Raw genomic sequence first — 19952 nt, 5'->3', positions numbered from 1 at the left:
CTAGTTGTTTATAATAGAGCTCTATGGTTCTCCTTCCCTTAACTTTCTTTTCCCTTCTATAAATACCCCTCCATCTTGGCACAAAGGCCAAGTGTGCATGTGGCCTGCCATGTCTGCATGCATGGGGCTGCAACCCTTTCTTTTTCCTGAATAAATCCTTTCCGGTGAGGAAGCGCCTAAGCCAGTGGTTCTCAACCTGTGGGTCACGACCCCTTTGGGGGTCGAATGACCCTTTCACAGGGGTCGCCTAAGACCATCCTGCATATCAGATATTTACATTACGATTCATAACAGTAGCAAAATTACAGTTATGAAGTAGCAACAAAAATAATTTTATGGTTGGGGGTCACAACATGAGGAACTGTATTAAAGGGCCAGAAGGTTGAGAATCACTGACCTAAGCATATTATTTTTCAACTGAGAAGGCCAACAGACCATGGTATTGTTAACAGTGAAATGCTCGGTCTCTGGGACCCCATCTTGTTGGGCCTGTGCTGCTCCCATGGCCCTCAGGCTAGTTGGTTCTGCTGAGACATACTAATCATTAGAGGAATTCTGCTTGGGGCTTTAGTTTTTACAAAAACAGCTCCTTCCATTTCCCCTTCCCTTCACATAAAAGAAGCCTAAACTCTGTACTTCCTTACGATGGATTTGAGGAACTACAGGGCCTCCATCTTCTTGATTGGCACCTTCTCCATCAATAAGCTTTTCCTTCCTCCAGACTCTGATGTTTTGAGTTTTGGCCTTTTGAAGTGTTGGGCAAGCGGACCATGGGCCCGTAACAGTATTAGTGAAGACTCTACAAAGATAGCCACAAGTTTCACATTGAGAATTATCTGCCTAAATCAAATCGCCTTCACTAAGTTTGCAAGAAGCTAACAGTTATTACGTAATTGCTAAATGCTAAGCACTTTTCTAAAACTTACATTTGGTTCTTCCTCAAATCTGATAGTCTTTTTTGATAGTGGTTTTGCTTCTTGCTCATATTTTTAAATTTCATCCTTTGTTTCTTTCCATTTTAAATATCACTCTTTTACAACATACTGAGGTGTCTGGGGTCTAATTCTGCCCTTTGTCCTGGTCTCTGCTGATGTTCACAGCAGGCTGTTTCTTTGTGTGAGTGGTAAGTATTCATTCCTAGACTTGGATCTTCCGGATATCAGAGACAGCCTAACTCAGCGGTTCTCAACCTGTGGGTCGTGACCTCTTTGGGGGTCGAACGACCCTTTCACAAGGGTTGCCTAAGACCATCAGAAAACACACATATAATTACATATTGTTTTTGTGATTAATCACTATGCTTTAATTATGTTCAATTTGTAACAATGAAATTGGGGGTCACCACAACATGAGGAACTGTATGAAAGGGTCGCAGCATTAGGAAGGTTGAGAACCACAGGTCTAACTGCAAACACCAACGGCCTAGGCAAGGCCATGGAACAGATCTTCAGCAGAACAATCAGAAACCACCCCTCCCACCACCACACACACAGCTAGTACACACATCTTACTGCCATTTTATTTCCTAGCCCACTCTTCCATTCAAGCAACATAGCTCTTTCAGAGTCCCATATTCAGGGCTGAGGACAGGGACACAGTTCTAGCTCCACTCCTGCCTCGTTCTAAGGCTCTGGCTCCTCCTCCTCCTCACCAGCTGTTAACATCCAAGACTCTAGGGTCCAAGTTTCTGCCATGCTTCAGGGCAGCCCTGACGTGTGCTCTTTTACCCACTGGAGCTTCAGCCCCTTCTTGCCGCCTTTTTATTTTTTATTTTTGGCCCCTGGGCCTTTTCCTTATTTTCCTAGGAGCCCAGCTATGCATTTAAAGCATGTTGGCCAGACTTCCACTTCCTGGTAGGATGGAGTAACTTGCAGCAAATTAGCATTCCCAGGGAGAAGCAGAAAAGCCAGCTAAGATAATAGAAGTCATTTGCTGAGAGGCATCAGAGAGCAGAAAGACCAGAAAAGCTAAGGTTCATGACCTTCCTCAGGACTGTGAGAGTGATTAGCCCCTACAGAAAGTGATCTGAGTGACTATTTTCTCAATTCTCCCAAGGGTGTTACAGGGCTACTGCTATCTTAGAAGTACAGAAAAGAAATTAATTCAACTACATAGGATGGATGTCTTAGGACATATGAAAAATAATATAACTGGAGCCCTGGCCAGTTTGGCTCAGTGGACAGAGCATCGGCCTCTGAACTGAAAGGCCCCAGGTTTGATTCCTGTCAAGGGCACATGCCTGGGTTGTGGGATCGGTCCCCAATGGGGGACTTGCAGGAGGCAGCCGATCCATGATTCTCTCTCATCATGGATGTTTCTTTATCTCTCTCCCTCTTCTTTCCTCTCTGAAATCAATAAAAATATTTTTAAAAATAATAATAATATAACTGGAGCCACTGAAAAGTGGAGCTGGAGCTGCCATCCCAGGGGAACTGCCTTCTTGATATTGGTTCGAGTAATGATTTTTTTGGATAGAAAACAAAGGCACAGGTAACACAGCAAAAACAGAAACATGGGATTGCATCAAACTGAAAAGCTTCTGCACAGCAAAGGAAACAATTACAATAACACAGTGAAAAGGCAACCTACAGAATGAGAAAAATATTTGCAAACCACATATCTGATAAGGGGTTAATATCCAAAACACATAAGGAACTCAAACAACTCAACAGCAAGAAAACAAATGACATGACTTTAAAATGGACACAGGATCTGAATAGGCATTTCTCAAAAGACATATAAATGACCAGCAGGTATGTGAAAAGATGCTCAACATCCCTCATCAGGAGGGAAATGCACCTCATACCTGTTACAATGGCTACTGTGGAAAGACAAGAGTTGATGAGGATGTGGAGAAAAGGGAACCTTCTACACTGTTGATGGAAATGTAAATTGGAACAGCTGGTATGGAAAACAGTATGCGGGTTCCTCAAAAAATTAAAAATAGAACTACCATATGGTCCAGCTATCCCACTTCTGGGCAAACATCCAAAGGAAATAAAATCACTATCTCAAAGAAATAGCTGCACCCCCATGTTCACTGCAGCATTATTCACAATAGCCAAGATATGAAAACAACTTAAGTAGTTGTCACGGGATGAATAATAAGAAATACACACACACACACACACACACACTGGATTATTATTCAGCCTTAAAAAGAAGGAAATCTTATCCTTTTTGACAACGTGGCTGAAACTGTCTAAGTGAAATAGGCCAGACACAGAAAGGTAAATACTGCATGATCTCACTTACATGTGGAATTGAAAACTGTTCCTGAAGCAGAGAGGAGAATGGTGGTTACCAGAAGCAGGGGGTGGGAGAGGATGGTGGAGGGCATGGAGAGATGCTGGTCAAAGGGTATAAAGTTTCAGATATGCAGGGTAATTTCTCAGATCTAACATACAGCATACTGCCGGGGTCCAACCCCAGCGGGTCCAGGGGTCCCCAAAGGCGTAGACGGAGTCGGCGAAGAAGGAATGACACGGAGACGGCGTTCAGTTGATCAGCAGCCTAGCCAGGATCTCCAGCCAAGTTCTGGTCTGGATCTCCAGCCAAGTTCTGGTTCGGATCTCCAGCCAGGTTCTGTCCAGGTCCATGTTGTCTTGCTAGGTTCTCCAGCCAGGCTCCGTCCAGGCTCTCCAGCCAGGCTCAGTCACCAGGTTCTAGTCAGGTTCTCTTGCCATGTTCTATAGTTAGGTTCAGTCCAGGATCTTTTGCCATGTTTTCTCCAGCGAAGTTCTTCTGTCTCCAGGCTCCGTGTAGGTTCTGTCTTCTGAATTCTCTTCTAGGCTCTGTGTCTTTCTGTCTTGTTACATCTGTATTTATACCAGTTGATTCAATACCATCAATCTCTATTCCAAAGGTTAGGGCGTTTCTTATCTCCATTCCAGGGAGTAAAGATTATGTAGCTTAAGCATGATTGTTCGTAGTTAAAGTGATTAATTACCCGCCTGGCACTTAGTTGAGGGGTTTTATTCCCTCCCTAACTTCAGGGGAAAATCCCTACCTGGGGATTCAACCTTTCTCGGAGAGGTGACCTTGGTTAAAACACAGCGCCAAGAAGGTGAGCAAACATATTAAGAACCGTATGCCATATATGCCAGGTCCCTTGAAACAGCAAGGATGGACCGGCTCCCGGCAGCATACTGACTACAGTTAACAATGCTGTGTTGTTGTATACTTTAAATTTGCTTAGAGAAATCTTAATTGTTCACACACAAAAAAGTAGCTATGTGAGGTGATGATATGTCAATTGGCTTAATTGTGGTAATAATTTCACAATGTATATGTATATCAAACTATCACATTGTATATCTTAAATACATGCAATTTTTATTTGTCAATTACACCTCAATAAAGCTGGACAAAATATTAAATGCAAAGAGCAGAATCCAAACTATATACAGGAAGAGCTAAATTTGTAAAAAAAATTTAAAAATTAAAAGCCAAATATTTACATTTATTTATTTATAAAAGGTCTGAAAGAAATCCACCAAACTACCATTGGAGTGGTAATAATTTTCTAGTTTTTTATATTTTCTACATTTCTAACAAATAATTACCAAAAATCAATCTTTTTGTTTAAGTATTACTATTTGCCAGTAATACATGCAGGACCCTCACCTAACCCACGCCCCATGTCCACTTTCAGGTATCATGTCACCATTCCAAATAAGAGAAGCACGGAAGTGACTGCACTCCTCAACCGCCCTCCACTCCCTTCCGAGCAGCCTGTCCTAACTTCCACTGCTCTGTGATGCCGCCTCTATTGCACATCATGTTCTCATTAAGATGAGTTTCTCTATGTGCTTCCTATTCTGTCCCACCAGTCAGCCTGAAGTATTATATGGCTTATTGTTATGAAACTGGGTAAGGCAAGACCTCTCTCCTCCTCATTTAGATCTGTGTTGGCTATTTCAAACTTCTGGTGGCCAGAAGGGAGTACTAGAGGTGGGGGTTCTGGGGTGCTAGTAATGTCCTGTTTCTTGAGCTCGGTGCTGGTTACATGGTTGTAAAAAAAATTCACCAAGCTGCACACTATGAACTAAGAAACTAAAGAAAGGAAGGGCAATGAGACTAGAGAAGAGGCTGCTCACAGATAGACTGGCAGCGTCACGAAGGACTGTGAGCTCCCCCTTAAGGGGGAAAGGGTGCCCCTGATGGGTTCAAAGGGGAGTGGCATGACGGGATTGGGCTCTTAGGCAGATACTTCAGCTATAAAGCAAAATGTGAGCTGGAGGAATTCTGGGACACAAGTGTGAGGAGACTGCACTGGTCCATGAGATATAAGGATGGCTTGGACCGACGAGTTCAGGTGACGAGTTCAGGTGACGACAGAGCAGGGGACGGATTGGGGGGTGGGGGGGGGTGGGGGAGGGAGCTACTTAGAACACCCATCTATGAGAAGTGAAGAACACAGTTACTAAGACAATCTGGACGAGTATATAGGCTGAGAGTGAAGGGAGTGGAAGGGTGAGTTGTTTCTTAGGTGCTTATGCAACCCCTACGAGGAGATGCAGTTGGCAGTTGGATACACTTGCCCAAAGCTCAGAAGAAAGGTCTGATCTGGAGATGAAAGAAAAAATCCCTCAAGACAACTACAATTTTGGCACATTTTCTCCTTTTTCCTTAGTTTCAAAACAGTTGTTTTACACTGACAAGTCTGCTCTTAACTAAACAGCAGAACATACATACTTTTGCTTTAACTCCCTAAACAATTTCACATTAAATTACTTTAAAACAGGCCGTTCTTCTTGGGAGAAGGCCCATAGGCAGCAGCCATGGCGCCCAGCCGAAATGGCATGATCCTAAAGCCCCACTTCCACAAGGACCGGCAGCAGCGCGTTGCCATGTGGTTTAACCAGCCCACAGATGCAAGGCCAGGCAAGCCAAAGTGCTGCATCCCCCTCTGACCCATCCCCCTCTGACCCATCCGAGCCATAGTGAGATGCCCCACCCCAGGAACCACCCTTCAGCTTGGAAGGGTTAAGGGCGGCTGGCATCCACAAAAAGGTGGCCTGGACCACTGGGATCTCGGTGGGTCCCTGCAGGCCAACGTGCAGCGGCTGACAGAGTACCGCTCCAAGCCCATCCTCTTCCCCAGGAAGCCTTCGGCCCCCAAGAAGGGAGACAGTTCTGCTGAAGAACTCAAATTGGCCACCCAGCTGAGCGGACCAGTCATGCCCATCCGGAATGTCTACAAGAAGGAGAAAGCCAGGGTCATCACAGAGGAGGAGAAGAACTTCAAGGCTTTTGCCAGTCTTCGCCTGGCCCGTGCCAATGCCCAGCTCTTTGGCATCAGGACAGAAAGAGCCAAAGAAGCTGCAGAACAGGATGTTGAAAAGAAAAAATAAAGTGCTGTTGGCAACCAAAACTGTGGTACATCTACACAATGGAATACTATGCTGCTGTAAGAAGGAATTCTTACCATTTGCAACAGCATGGATGGAGCTGGAGAGCATTATGCTAAGTGAAATAAGCCAGTCAATGAAAGAAAAATACCACATGACCTCACTAATTTATAAACTGATGAACAAAAATAGATACAGAGGCAGAGCAGCATCGAACAGACTGTCAAACTATAGTGGGAAGGCTGGGGAGGGTTGGGGGGGTGGGAGGGGGGGTAAGAGACCAACCGAAGGACTTGTATGCATGCATATAAGCATAACCAATGGACACAAGACACTGGGGGTTAGGGGAGGTCGGGGCAATGTCAAGGGGGGGAAAAAAGGAGACATATGTAATACTTTAAGCAATAAAACAAAATAAAAAATTACTTTAAAACATAAAGCAAGTGGAGTAATGATACTTCAATTTTTCTCATAAACGGAACTTCAGAAAATAAATATGGTCGCTCTTTTAAATTTTATTTATTGATTTTAGAGAAAAGGAGGGAGAAAGAGAAATCAGTTTGTTGTTGCACTTATTTATGCCTTCATTGATTAAATCTTGCATGTGTCTTGACCAGGGATCGAACCCTCAACCTTGCTGTGTGGGGACACCTCTTGAACCAACTGAGCTACTCGGCCAGGGCTAAATGTGGTCACTCTTGACTGAACTAGCTGAAGGTCACATACCTGGCCACTTCCTTATTTTAAAGTTCACCCAACTGGCAGTCCACAGACTGTACTGGTACATGAATGTTTAGATGGGGCCAACAGTGTTTTGTTTTTGTTTTTTAATTTGAATTAATTTCTGGCTAACTTCACATAAAAGCCTAAATTTCTAGTTTTTCTCTTTATTTTTTAAAGAGATTTTTATTGATTTCAGAGAGGAAGGGAGAGGGAGAGAGATAGAAACGTCAATGATGAGAGAGAATCATTGATCAGATGCCTCCTGCACACCCCACACTGGGGATTGAGCCCACAATCTAGGCATATGCCCTGATCGGCAACCAAACCCTGACCTCCTGGTTCATAGGATGAAGCTCAACCACTGAGCCACGCCAGCTGGGCTATAGCTTTTCTTTCAAAAACAAAAACATAACACCACAAGACCCAGCACGTCTAGGCCACATTCCAATGCAGCCACAACCCGCTGGAACAGAGACGCAGCAGCCACCGCAGAAGGAAGGAGCTGGCCATTCTCTCTATCTCACACAGCCAGCTCAATTAAAAAGTATCTGCGTAGCTTCGAATAGCATCCATGGTTGTGACCTCAGTAAGCAAAAGTAACTTTAGGCATCCATGATCAGTTCCTCACTAACACAGGAACACAACAAGAATAATACCACCTACCATTTACTGACTGCCTACTATTCATGGTAGGAGACACTACCAAGGAAGCTTAATATTTAATTTCTTGGATCATTGTATATAGAGAGCAATTCACAAAATGAATAGGGTCAAATTCTCTTAGACAACAAAAATATGACAGCTTAAGCATATGAGGATAGAATTACAAAAAGCCTGAAAGAAAATGCAAACACAGAAGTCTGAGGTCCTGGCAATCAGGGCTGGCCTCTTGGACAGGCACCGAGGGCTGCTCAGCCAGTACAAGTGGTCGAATGCAAAGAACACGGATGCCAGGTTCAAAGTCGGCCTCCTCCTCTTATGTAACCCAAGTTCTGATTTTCAAATTTATAAACCAGGGATAACAGCATTTTTCTCAAGGGGCCGCTATGAGGAGCCAATGAATAAAAACCATCTACTATTTAGCATTTAAAATTTAGATTCTGTAGGACACCTCATTTTCCCCACGTGAGCCCAGAGCAGTTGTCACTGAACTGGTGGTCCCAGCCTTTCTGTGCACAGAGCAATCTCATATGCATACTAGAATTCTGGTGGCATACTTAAGAGGGATGCAAGATTTAACACAACACGGAGTGTGTCAACAGCATCTACCCCAGTGCCACTCTCCCCAGCTCTCTTCCTATCTTCACTCCGAGTTGCCCTGGGTGAGCTGTGGGCTGTCCTGCCCAAGCTCCTCCATGCTCACAAGGCCAAGATGCTGGGCTTGACCTCATGCTGCTGCAGCGGCACACTGCACCCTTTTCCAACTGCACAGACACAGCACACTCAGAAGACCCCCATCAGTAGCAAACATTAGTTTTACGTACTGATCAGTTTTGGAGACATGTCAAGGAGGCATTTGAAGTTTCCCAGGATGGACCAGCTAACAGTCAGTGGGCTTGAGATGAGGCACAGCAGCGATAATTTAATTTCCCAAAACTTTTCAGATATTTTTTTTTTTGGGGGGGGGGCTAAAATTCACAACGCAGTCTGTGCAGTGGAGCTGCAGGCACTGCACCTAAGGCCGGTGTGATCAGGTGGATCCCGATCTACGGGCAGTGCTTCTGGAGTGTTTTTACAAAGAGATATCTGATTTATCTACTTACAAACACCACTACATTGCTAAGGTATTCTCTAAAAGTTACTACTCAAAAACAAAGTAACACCATGTTACTACGAAGGCAGCGCTTTGAAGCGAAGTTGAATGTATATTGTATTAGTTTCCTAGGGCTGCTGTAACGAATACCCCCAGACTGGGTTGCTTTAAAACAACAGAAAGTTAGATTCTCACAGTTCTGGAGGCTAGATGTCCAAAATCAAGGTGTAGGCATGGCCGCTTCTACCTCTTTATCTCTCTCCCTTCCTCTCTCTCTGAAATAAATAAAAACACTTAAAAAAAATTAAGATCAGGAGTTCTGAATTTGGATTCATAAGCTTGAGGGACAGGGCCTTTAGATAAGTTTCAGCAGGATTATAAAGCCCTAGAAATTCCAAGAAAGTTTCGTCTAAGCAGTTACCTGCACTTTTCTGGGGGAAAGGTTCTATAACTTTTAGCATATTCTCAAAGAGAGTCAAGATTCACCTAACTGATTAAAAGAAGAAAAAAAAAACTCACCTAACTCCCTGCGGCTGAGAACCATTTCAATCAAGATCATGTGTATTTACAAACCCAAAGTATGGCCATGCTTTTTAGCAGATTCTGTATTCCTGAAACTCCACGTTCACAAATAGAACGTGTTTAATAAGACAAGTTTTCTACAATCCCACAGCTGCGTATTATGAAAATCACGCACAAGGCTTAGGGTCGTAATTTAGTTTCCTATTCTCCAGATAGATTAACCTGCCGAGCCGCCTGGAAGCACCTTTTATAGCCTTCGATGACTCTGAGTTGTGAGTTACGAAGCAGGGTCCCAGGGATCATTCTAGGACCAGCAAAAACCTCTTCCCTAGACAGACAGGACAGGAGCGACGGACAAGACAGGGTCTCGCATTAGAAACATAGTTTTAATGCTGGTTTTTAAGTTCTCGGTCCTATGTTTCAGGCGAAACTTGAAAATCCCTCCTCCACTTGGATCAGACCAGAGAGCGCCCTGAGCCGAACCCGGAAACTGCGACTAAGATTCCGGGTACCTTCTAACCGCCAGGCACAAGGGGATGGAAAAGCGGAGGCCGCGGACAAGTCAAGCCGGGGTAAAAGCTGGAGGAAGAAGAGCAGGCTGCTGTCAGCGGGGACCTCGGGACGCCAACGGGGGTTGCTAGCGCGGCCTTCCGGGTCCGCAGAGTTTCGCCGCAGTTCCGCCCCTTCCCCGGTCCGCCGGCGTCTCCCGGCCCCTCCCAGACGGCGCGAGGACCCGCGCCGTTCCCCAGCTCCCAACAGACCTCCCCACAGAGAGGCCGCGCCGGGGGGCTAAGGGGGGGGGCAATTGCTCAGAGCCTCCCCCGCCCCCCCGCCAAAGTTGCCTCCAGCCGGGGGGAGCGGCCTCTGCCTCCGCCCCCCGGCCCGGCCCCGCCCGGCCTTACCTTCAGCGCCAGATGGTGGACGCGGCCCAGGCCGGGCTCCACCAGCAGCTGCAGCAGCCCCAGTAGCGGAAGCCACCGGAGGCCCGCGAAGAGCCGAGGACAGCGGGAGCCCGAGGGGCCGAGGGGCGCCGGGGCAGCCATGTTTGTTCCAACATCACCAGCTGCTTCCGCTCCCTCCAAGCACTTCCGGGGTTAAAGGGCAGCGGCCGCCGGAAGGACCTGGAAGTAGAGGGCGGGGCGCGGCGGCCTCCGGCGCGTACCGGTGGCTCTCCTGCTGGAATGCGGGGCCGGGTCAGGCGCCGGGGGGCCGTTCAGTCGGCTTTCCCGGTGCGGATTTCGGTTTAGCTAGAAGAGGTGGGACCTCCAGGAGGACCCAGGGCGGTTGTCATGGGAACAACCGGACCACACCTACCTCCCGCCGAGCTTTGAAAGCGACCTGGACCTGCGAGCCCCGGACCGCGGGGGAACCCGGCTCTCCGAGGGTGGGGATCTCTTAAAGCGGCCGTGGCACCTTGCCTGGTGGTTCATTGGACTGATTTCACAGGCTGCATTGACTCGGTGGGAAATGCCAAGTTCCTGGCTTGTTAGAAGTCCCTTGATGGTTATTTTTTGGAGGCCCTTCACACTCAAATTTCAAACGAAATGGTTGCAGTAATATGATTTATTAAGAAGCCCTTATCAGGTACTTGGTTAGGCCTTTTGTCGGCATTATTGCATTTAATTCTCGGAACAGTCTAATGAGGTAGGCGGTAGGTGTAGCCCCACTTTACAGGTAAGCAAACTGAGCCTCTGAAAAATTAAGTCATTTGCCCCAGGTTGGCGGAGAACCACACGGCAACCTTTAACTACTATTTTATGTTGCTTCATGCTGTTTCATCCGACCACTAGAGTCAGAGTGTCAACATTTTTCTCTTAATTCTGTGTGGAAACTTTTCTTTGCTTTTAACCTGTGGAATTTATGGAGAGATCCTTTTTCTTTTAATCCTCATCCTAGATGTTTACTAATTTTAGAGAGAGGAGAATGGCGGTGGGATGGGGAGTGGAAGAGAAATATCGATGTGAGAGAGAAACCCAGGACCTGGGAATGTGCTCTGACCAGGAATAGAATCTGTATCCTTTCTTGTACAGGAGGAGGCTCCAACCCACCGAGCCACCCGGCCTGTGGAAGGAATGGAAAGATTCAGTAGTTGGTTCCCTCCTCTCACCATTTTTATTAAGTAGGTATAGAAGAACATGCTTATTAAAGTTGCTAATAGACTAGCCAGCTTTGTTTAGTTTTTAGATTTTTTTTTCCAGCTTGCCACACAAGTAATGCTTGCTCTTTGTGTGAAGTCATTTAAGCTAAAGAGGAGAAAATAAAAACCACCCAGAATCCCAGTACTGGGCGACTGTCAGTGTATTAGTGTGTTTCATGACAGAGTCAGATTCTTAAAAATTTTTAACTGGAAATAGGAACTGAAATTAACATGTTTTAATGGAGCTAAAGTGCTGCTGCACTCAGGTAAAAAAAAAAAAAAAATACCAGTTGGGAAAATACAGAATAGGTAGGGGTGGAGGGCTGGAGAAAGGAAGGAACCTAAATCTTTTAGCTGTGTGCAATCTTTTTTAAAAAAATATATTTTATTGATTTTTTTACAGAGAGGAAGGGAGAGGGACAGAGAGTTAGAAACATCAATGGGAGAGAAACATCAGCTGCCGCTTGCACACCTCCTACTGGTGATGTGCCCGCAACCAAGGTACATGCCCTTGACCAGAATCAAACCTGGGACCTTTCGGTCCACAGGCCGATGCTCTATCCACTGAGCCAAACCAGTTAGGGCTACCTGTGTGCAATCTTAGTAAAGTCATGAATTCTTCCCTTGAGTAAAAAACAACAACACGGTAATGTACAAGTCCTGTCACACCCTCTGCCAGGACAAAAGTAGGGCACTAATGTGGCTCCAGGAAGATAGAAAGGCAATGTTTACTAGGTGGTGGGTGGTGAAGAGTATCTGTTCTTTCTCCAACCTCTGGTCTTTGACCATATATTACTAATATGTAATCTTTCATCTTTGAACAGAATTTTCATCTGACCTTACTACCCCATTTTACAGACAAACTTATTTTGTGAATCCACACAGCAAGATAATCATAGTTAAATATATTTATTGAGTGGTTAAGTTTGCCAAGTATTCTGCTGGTACTTTATATATACACTAGAGGCCCGGTGCACGAAATTCGTGCACGGGAAGGGGGGGGGGGGGCGGGGGGCAGTGGAGTTCCTCAGCCCAGCCTGCGTCCTCTCACAATCTGGGACCCCTCGAGGGATGACGGGCCTAAACTGGCAGTTAGACATCCCTCTCACAGTCCAGGACGCTGCATGCACCAGTGACCATACTTTTCATACAGGTGAAAGGCATCTTGCTGTTGTATGGGCAGCTACATCATTTTGCCCTGATTATAAAAAGTAGTGCATAATATGATCCTTCTGAGGCAGTAGTACCAGGTAGATGGTACATCTACCACCTTATGAGTGAAAAAAACTGAGGCAGAGAGAAGTTAAGTAATTGGCATTGTCACACAGTTATAAGTATCAGAATCAGGGCTGACCACAAAATGTGCAAGCCAGAGTCCATGCATGTCATCACTGAATCATCCTGTTTTTTCAGTGTTAGAGTAGCCTTGCCAGGTTTTAATTTTTAAATCTATGAGACTATTCCCAATATATAGGGTAGGGTCCCTAGGCCTGGCTGGCAATCAGGGCCATCTGTGGGGCAGCCGGCAGGTGGGGCGGTGCCCCCCCCCCCCCGCTGGCACCCACCTTGGCTGGTGACCTGATTGCCCCCAACTGCCCTCCCCTGCTGTGACCCGCCTCCTCTGCTGGGACCTGCCTCCTGCATGCCAGGCAGTGGAGATGCCGGAACCAGCCTCCGCTGTCAGTACAGAGCCGCTGGACCTCCAGGCCACCGGGCCTCCTCTGTGCACACAGCCATCTTGTGGCAGCGTCACTTAAGGGTGTGACACCACCTAGGCTTGTAATATATAGGATAGGATAGGATTGTGTGATTTAACATCACAAAAACCTTGTAAGCTATTTCTTTTTAAAAGATGAGACTTGGTTAGATTAATTAATTCAAGGGTGTGTTGCTGATTTTTATCAATGACCCAGATAGAACTCTCATTCAGGACCCGCCCACAAAGCCCAGTACTGAATCGGTCCTGCACTGTGGCAGAAAAATCATTTGCATATTAGGCTGGAAGGGTCCCTAGACAACCAACAGATCCCTCTACCTTGTTTAACAGCCATGAAAACAAATCCGAGGGACTTCAATGACTGGCTCAAGATCACACATACAGCGGCGTAATTTTTTAAAATATATTTTTATTGATTTCAGAGAAGGGGGAGAGATAGAAACAGCAATGATGAGAGAGAATTACTGATTGGCTGCCTCCTGCACGCCTCCTGCTGGGGATCGAACCCTGGACCGTTTAGTCCGCAGGCTCACACTCTATCCACTGAGCCAAACAGGTCATGGCATAGTGGCATAATTTTTGGCAGGCACCTTTAGTAACCAGGACTGGAGCCTCAGCTGCTTCAGAGTTGGACCTGTGCTTCTCACACTATACCATGGCTTTCTAGTTCTTATCATTTTAATTTTTTCAAAAAGTTAAAAAGCCCAGAATCTGAGTAACTAATGTGTTAGCAAATAAAATTTTCCAGAAAGCATTTTAAAAATCAGCAGTCTGAAAGAACATGCTAGGAATGTGATCCTTTCTTTTATGTATCAAGAGAAATACCAAAGACAGTTAACTGATTCTCACTTCAGTATGAAACTGGTTGTTAAAGGGAAAGGTAGTTTTTAAGTGCAGTTTCATTTTTTTTTAATATATTTTATTGATTTTTTACAGAGAGGAAGGGAAAGGGATAGAGAGTTAGAAACATCGATGAGAGAGAAACATCGATCAGCTGCCTCCTGCACACGCCCTACTGGGAATGTGCCCGCAACCAAGGTACATGTCCTTGACTGGAATCGAACCTGGGACCCTTCAGTCCACAGGCCGATGCTCTATCCATTGAGCCAAACCGGTCAGGGCAGTTTCATTTTTAAAGGCAGTTTGCAATGCTTTGAAATATTGTTTACTTTTTAAGTGAAGTACCATTTTTGAGAATCCCTTGTTTTAAATTTGAATGTAATAATAGGCTTTTAAAAACGGAATGACCAGGAATAGTCTTAATTTCATTTAATAATATAATAGTGATCAAACACTTAAATAGTTTACAAAATAGAAGACTTCTGGCTTTTAGTTTCTGGAAAACAAATTTTAAGGGCTTAAAGCTGGTTCTTATTCCTTGCTTCTTTTCACTCAGAAATCATTATGTGAGTTTTACAGAGTTACATACCAGTGGTATCTGCGAGGTTGAGGAGGTATAGTTTTCTCAGGGGTTTGGTTGTGCCGGTCATTAGTTTGAAATTGAGAGAAATCAAAGGGGGAACACTAATTATACAGAGACTTAAAATGACGTACTTTTTAGACAGTTTTCAAATTCTGTGAAAACTGCTCTGTTGGTAATTCTGTTTAGACGCATGATCTGTTTCAAGAAAAGATCATTTGCATACTCCTGCTACTGTAACTGGAAACAGACATGTTCAGTAACAGAACAAGTTCTGCCTGCTTGTCCTAGGCAACATTTTCCAAGGGGCGTTACACTGTAAGGTATTGGCTGGAAAGGCCTGGAGGGGCCGGAAAAACTGTTCTCCTAAACCTGGCTTTCAGCCTTGTTCTCTTTAGTCAAGTGCATTTATTTTTTTTTCTATTTCCTCTAACTTTGCAGGATCCACCAAAGGTTGCCACTAGTAGCAGAATTTGTAGTTTGGACCTAATGTGATTAATAATATTGGGCATATTTTAAGTAATTAAAGGGTTAATATTCTCCAGTTGTAATAAGGTATAATTGCCATTTGTTTTCTTATCAAAAGAGTTGATATTTCAAACCCAAATCTCTATGAAGACAGTATAGGAGACTAGAGATCAAATTGGAGCCTAGCAATACATTTATTTTTATTTATTTAATTTAAAATATACATTTTTATTGATTTTAGAAGGAGAGAGGAAGGGAGGAAGGAGAGAGGAACACTAACCAGTTGATGGGTTGCCTCCTGTATGCACCCCAAACGCCCCAACGGGGGCTGAGACCTGCAAACCGGGTATGTGCTCTGACTGGAAACAAACTGGTGACCTTTTGATTCATGGGACGTCGCTCAACCGAGCCACACCGGCCAGGCCCTGGCGAAACATTTAGAAGTCAACTGTCACTTTCATTCTCTGACTAGAAATGTCATTCCTTGCAGCTTGGGGGAAGCCCATGGCATTTCCTTGCAGAGAGTGAGCTTCATGGAAAGGCTCGGCCCCGACACATCTCCAATCCTGGGGGCTGGGGGAAAAGTTAAATTTACTTCCCCTATTCTGTAACTTGTTCAGCCACAGGACAGCTGGGTTTTCCTGATTTTGTGCACATCTTTATAGACCTTCAGGGGAAGTCCATTATCAGGCTCAAAAATTGGTTGCAGTTTTAAAATTCTCCTCCATAGAGTCCCTACTTTTATCCCACTCCAACTTTTTCCAGTTGACTGCTTTCTTGGGTCCTTAGTAAGTAGTTCGAATGCTGAACAAATGGGAAATTTTAAGCTGAAACTGATGGAAGCTATTTGAAAAAAAAAAAAAATCCTGAGAATTTCAATAGGAATAATACTTCACCAATAGACAACAATCAATTGTAGTTTAATCAAGCTGTCTTGCTGCATCAAAGGTGCTTAAAGGACTGATTTCCTTGATGCAATAAGTAAAAATTCTCCAGAAAACAAGAGGAAGGGAAAGGGAACCAATACGTATGCCCTCTGTGCTAAGCATTTTGCATGGGTTTTTTTTCTTTTCATTTTTGCAGTAACCTTTGAAGTAAGTAGTAGTATTTCCATTTTATAGAGGGAACTGAAGATTAAAGCAGAAAAATAGTTCAACCAAAGCTCTACATAGCTATCTAAATCTAGCTAACACCAAAGCCTGTGTCCCCACCAGCTCCCTCATTTCAGCCTCATAACAGTCTATGACAGTGATGGCGAACTATCACAGACTCATTTTTTTGGTTGATTTTTCTTTGTTAAATGGCATTTAAATATATAAAATAAATATCAAAAATATAAATCTTTGTTTTACTATGGTTGCAAATATCAGAAAATTTCTATATGTGACACGGCACCAGAGTTAAGTTAGGGTTTTTCAAAATGCTGACACGCCGAGCTCAAAAGGTTCGCCATCACTGGTCTATGGGGTCCCCATTTTATGAACAAGGAAACTGAGGCGCACACAGAGGGTCTAGGTAACTTTCAGAAGGGGACACACCTAAAAAGTAGTAGAACACTAGGATCCCAGTTTAACAATTACAAAACCTGCCCGTGACCGCCCCTGAATTGGGTGTTTATTAATTGCAAGCACCATTTACAATGGCCAAAAAAGCCCTAATAGAATTGTTTGCCTCTAGCACCACAGCAGCCTATCCAGACACCTTCTCCCAGTGCCAGTCATGTCCAGGTGACGGGATTATTCCGTGGAAATTTCCGTTGTCTCCCACCAAGATCATAACCGTGTGAATCAGTGCTTGGTAGATGTTACTGACGTGAAGCAGGGGTACAGAGCCTGCCTGACCCCTGGTCACCCCAGCGTTTATGTGGACAGGGTTTAGAATCCCTCTTGTGAAAACTGATTCCTAAGCAGGTCAGGTCACAGTAATTTCTCAATAGTGGTTATTCCTTGTCTTGGAATCACTCCCTCTTGTTATTAGGAAAAGTGAATAGATCCAGTTCTTTCTAAGTAATACTGTGCTGTATTTATCTTTTTCTCCGCTGGCTTATTTCTCTTCATCCCAAACCCTGTTTGTTTCCATTGTTTCAAGATCGGTGGTGTTTTTCTCCTTTATTTTTTAAAGATTCTGACTATTCAAACCTTTTCGAGTTGCCACCCAAACTTAATGAAGTTAGATATTTGCAATGTGGTATAATTAGCCCAGTTCCATATGTCTGCTGCTGTGGCTTTTAATGGGTTTCTGTAAGTACTTCCTGCTTACTCATCTTAAAAGGTTTTCATCTTAATGTGGTCTCTCTTTCACTTCTGCTGGCCATTCCTCCTTTTCCCCTTTTCTTTTTCTTCTTTAGATCAGCAGGTTGTTTTCCTCCTGATTAGCAAATTGTACAAGTGGTCACTGTTTCTGAAGTCTCCAAGAACCCAGCTGAGAGATTGGATCATTGTATTAGGTCATAGACAGCCTGCTTTTTTCACTTCACAGTTTCCAGATAGCAAACTAAACTCTGCAAGGTTTTGAATTTCTAACCCCTCCAACTCACCCTCACCGTTAATCCGCTTGGGAGGTAGGTGGCTGGCCGTTCTGATTATTTTATATCTCGCAGTCTCGGGAGGAAAGAGTTCCTAGACCTGGTAACAGTGAGAGCAAAACATTTAAACACGCACAGTAAAAAAACGAGGGGGTTGGAGGGAACTTACAAAAGACAGACGCAGTTTTGACAGGTTACACGTATTCTCTGTCCAACCAAGGAAGTAGGCCTGGAGGTTCATCTACCAGTTTTCCAGCTCCACCCTTCCATGGCAGAGAATGACAAACTGGTTGCAGGTGGGGGGAGGGGGCGGTAGGTATCGGGAAGATGCCTCGGGAAATATTTCTAAAATGGGACCCGCTTTAGGAGTCAGAGTTACCCAGGAAAGTCAGAGCCCTAAGTGAGGGAGAGAGGGCCTAGTGATTCGGAGGGAAGAGCCGGAGCCCCTGTAATTCTCCCAGCTTGTCGAGAATGTTTGTGTAGGTCTTCGGGGTACAGGGAGAAGGAGACAGTGTCTACTTAAGAACGAGCTCGCAGTTTACCAGCACAGGCCTGGGGCTAGGTGCTCATCTTGGTCCTCGCCTTCACCCCCGGAGACGGTGCGCTACCTCCGTTTGGCAGGCGGGGGCTCTGCGCGCCTGGAGAGGTGGAGTCCTGGTCCCCGGGCCCTCCAGCGAGTGCGCGCGGGAAGCTGGGTTGGAACCAAACACTCATCTGTGGACCCAGGGCCTCTGTTTGTACCCACGAAGCTGCAACGCGATTTCACGTCTCAGCGTTTCTTGGCTGAACAGGTTGGAAACCACTGGTTTCAGATTAGAAATCACTGGTTGTGCGCCCCTGGGTTACCGCCCCAGCCACTCGAAGCTCCTCGGTCGCTCTCGACTCGACGTCCCTATCTGCACCGCACGCAGACATCACTACGCCGGACCCCACGCCCACCGCGCAGGGCTCCCAGGCTCCCCGGCGGTGCGGGAAGCGCATCCCGGGCGACCCCGGGTCGGCGCTCATGGCTGCCGGGGAAAAGCACCGGCAAGTGCGAAGCGGGGCTCCGCGCAGAGGAGCAGCCAAAGGCCCCGCAGGGCACCGGCAGTAACAGGGGCCGCTCTGTCCGAAGACCCGTGGCCGGCCCCAGAGCGGAGTGCGGTGGCTCCTAAGTCATTTTTAAAAATCGGCGGGGACACGCCTTCCGGACCCCTGGGCGACGGGGCCCCGGCGGCGGGCTCGGGAGGGAGGCGGGCCGGGCGCGTGCGCGAGCTGTCAGGAGGCCCCGCCCCCTCCCCTGGCGCTCGGCCCCGCCCCGCCCCGCCCCCTCCGCCCGCCCTCTCCTCCCCTCACTCCCGGGCGTGGGGCGGGCGGGCGCTGCGGCTGCCGGGGCTGCCGCTTCCTCGGGCCATTTTGCTGAGGAGCGACCGGGAGGAGGAGCCGCCGAGGGGACCCGGCGAGGAGCCGTGAGGCGGAGAGGGCGGCGGCGGCGCGGGCCCGGGCTTTCCTCGATCGCGGGGATCTCGAAGGGCGAAGGGATCGCCGGGGAGGGGGACCGGAGAGCCGCGCCCGCCGCGCGGCGCGCCCCTTCCCGCCCCCTGCACCATGAGCTGGGGCACCGAGCTCTGGGTAAGTGCGGGGCCGGGCCCGCGGGCTGCGGGGAGGGTGCCTGGCGCGCCGGGGCAGGGCACGCGGGCCGGGCCGGCCCGGGAGGCGATGGCGCGCGGTCGGGGTCCCCGCGGCCTGAGGGAGGCGCGGGGCCGGGTGCCCCTCGTGGGCCTCCGCCCGAGCGGGACGCGCGAGCCAGGCGGGGGGAATCGGCGGGCGGAGCGGGTGGGGGTCCCCCGGCGGCCTGAGCTGGGGGCGCGGGTCGGGGTGCCGGCGGCCGGAGGCCCGCGGAGCGTGGGGGGTAGAACCTTAGTCCCTCGGGTGAGCGGCGGGCGCGCCCCGGACCTGCCTCGTTGGGGGCGTGGAAGCCTCGGGTTTGGGGGACCGCGTTCTTTCCCGGGGCGCCCAGCCCCGAGTTCCTAGGGCTGCGTTCTCTGCGGGAAGGTGCGGGTCGACCGGCGCTCCTTCCGGGGGCGGGGCCGAGCCCCACGACCTGGGTTGGGGTCCGCGGGGGCGAGAGCCGGCGCCTGGCCTCCGGAGGCGGCTCGGGGCACTGGTAGTTCCCGTCGGGGCGCCCCCACCCTGCACTGAGGTGGCTGCGGCGGCGGCGGAGAGGGAAGTGGCCGGCGTGGGGGAGAGCCCCCCGAGGGGCACGCGCGGGGTGAATCTTCCAGCGGGAGGGCGGCGGGAGGGGCTGCACCGGATCCTCCGCCCGCGGTGCGGGGTCACCGGGGGCCTGGCGTCC

General features: G+C 47.4%; 2 protein-coding genes, 1 long non-coding RNA gene and 1 pseudogene across 23 annotated transcripts in view; 2 read left to right on the top strand and 2 right to left on the bottom strand.

Annotated features, from left to right (window-relative positions):
* The window catches only part of GPR107 (G protein-coupled receptor 107), a 54740-nt gene extending 44301 nt beyond the window's left edge, over window positions 1–10439 (bottom strand). For 2 of the 3 annotated variants that reach the window (XM_059658326.1, XM_059658327.1), the window contains exon 1: window positions 10254–10439. In XM_059658326.1, the coding sequence (XP_059514309.1) occupies window positions 10254–10394 (141 nt within the window). In that variant the 5' untranslated portion in view covers window positions 10395–10439. The remainder of the gene's footprint in view (window positions 1–10253) is intronic. The other variant, XM_059658325.1, reaches the window with a different exon arrangement.
* Window positions 5753–6365, top strand: LOC132212827 (large ribosomal subunit protein eL13-like; annotated as a pseudogene).
* Window positions 10440–13733: 3294 nt separating the features above from the next.
* On the bottom strand, window positions 13734–18882 carry LOC132212482 (uncharacterized). The gene is made up of 3 exons (XR_009447752.1): window positions 18206–18882; window positions 17630–17717; window positions 13734–15518 (listed from the first exon to the last, which is right to left on the bottom strand). It is a non-coding gene; the product is annotated as an uncharacterized LOC132212482 (long non-coding RNA).
* A 68-nt stretch (window positions 18883–18950) lies between these two features.
* FNBP1 (formin binding protein 1) overlaps window positions 18951–19952 on the top strand; it is a 100140-nt gene continuing 99138 nt past the window's right edge. For 8 of the 19 annotated variants that reach the window (XM_059658323.1, XM_059658321.1, XM_059658320.1 and 5 more), the window contains exon 1: window positions 18954–19228. In XM_059658323.1, the coding sequence (XP_059514306.1) occupies window positions 19205–19228 (24 nt within the window). In that variant the 5' untranslated portion in view covers window positions 18954–19204. Of the gene's footprint in view, window positions 19229–19952 lie in introns of all 19 variants that reach the window. The other 11 variants (XM_059658319.1, XM_059658317.1, XM_059658315.1 and 8 more) reach the window with 3 other exon arrangements.

The sequence above is a fragment of the Myotis daubentonii genome, chromosome 11 (genome assembly GCF_963259705.1).
Source record: "Myotis daubentonii chromosome 11, mMyoDau2.1, whole genome shotgun sequence".
Taxonomy (NCBI): Eukaryota; Metazoa; Chordata; class Mammalia; order Chiroptera; family Vespertilionidae; genus Myotis; species Myotis daubentonii.
This window is presented reverse-complemented; position numbering and strand designations above follow the sequence as displayed.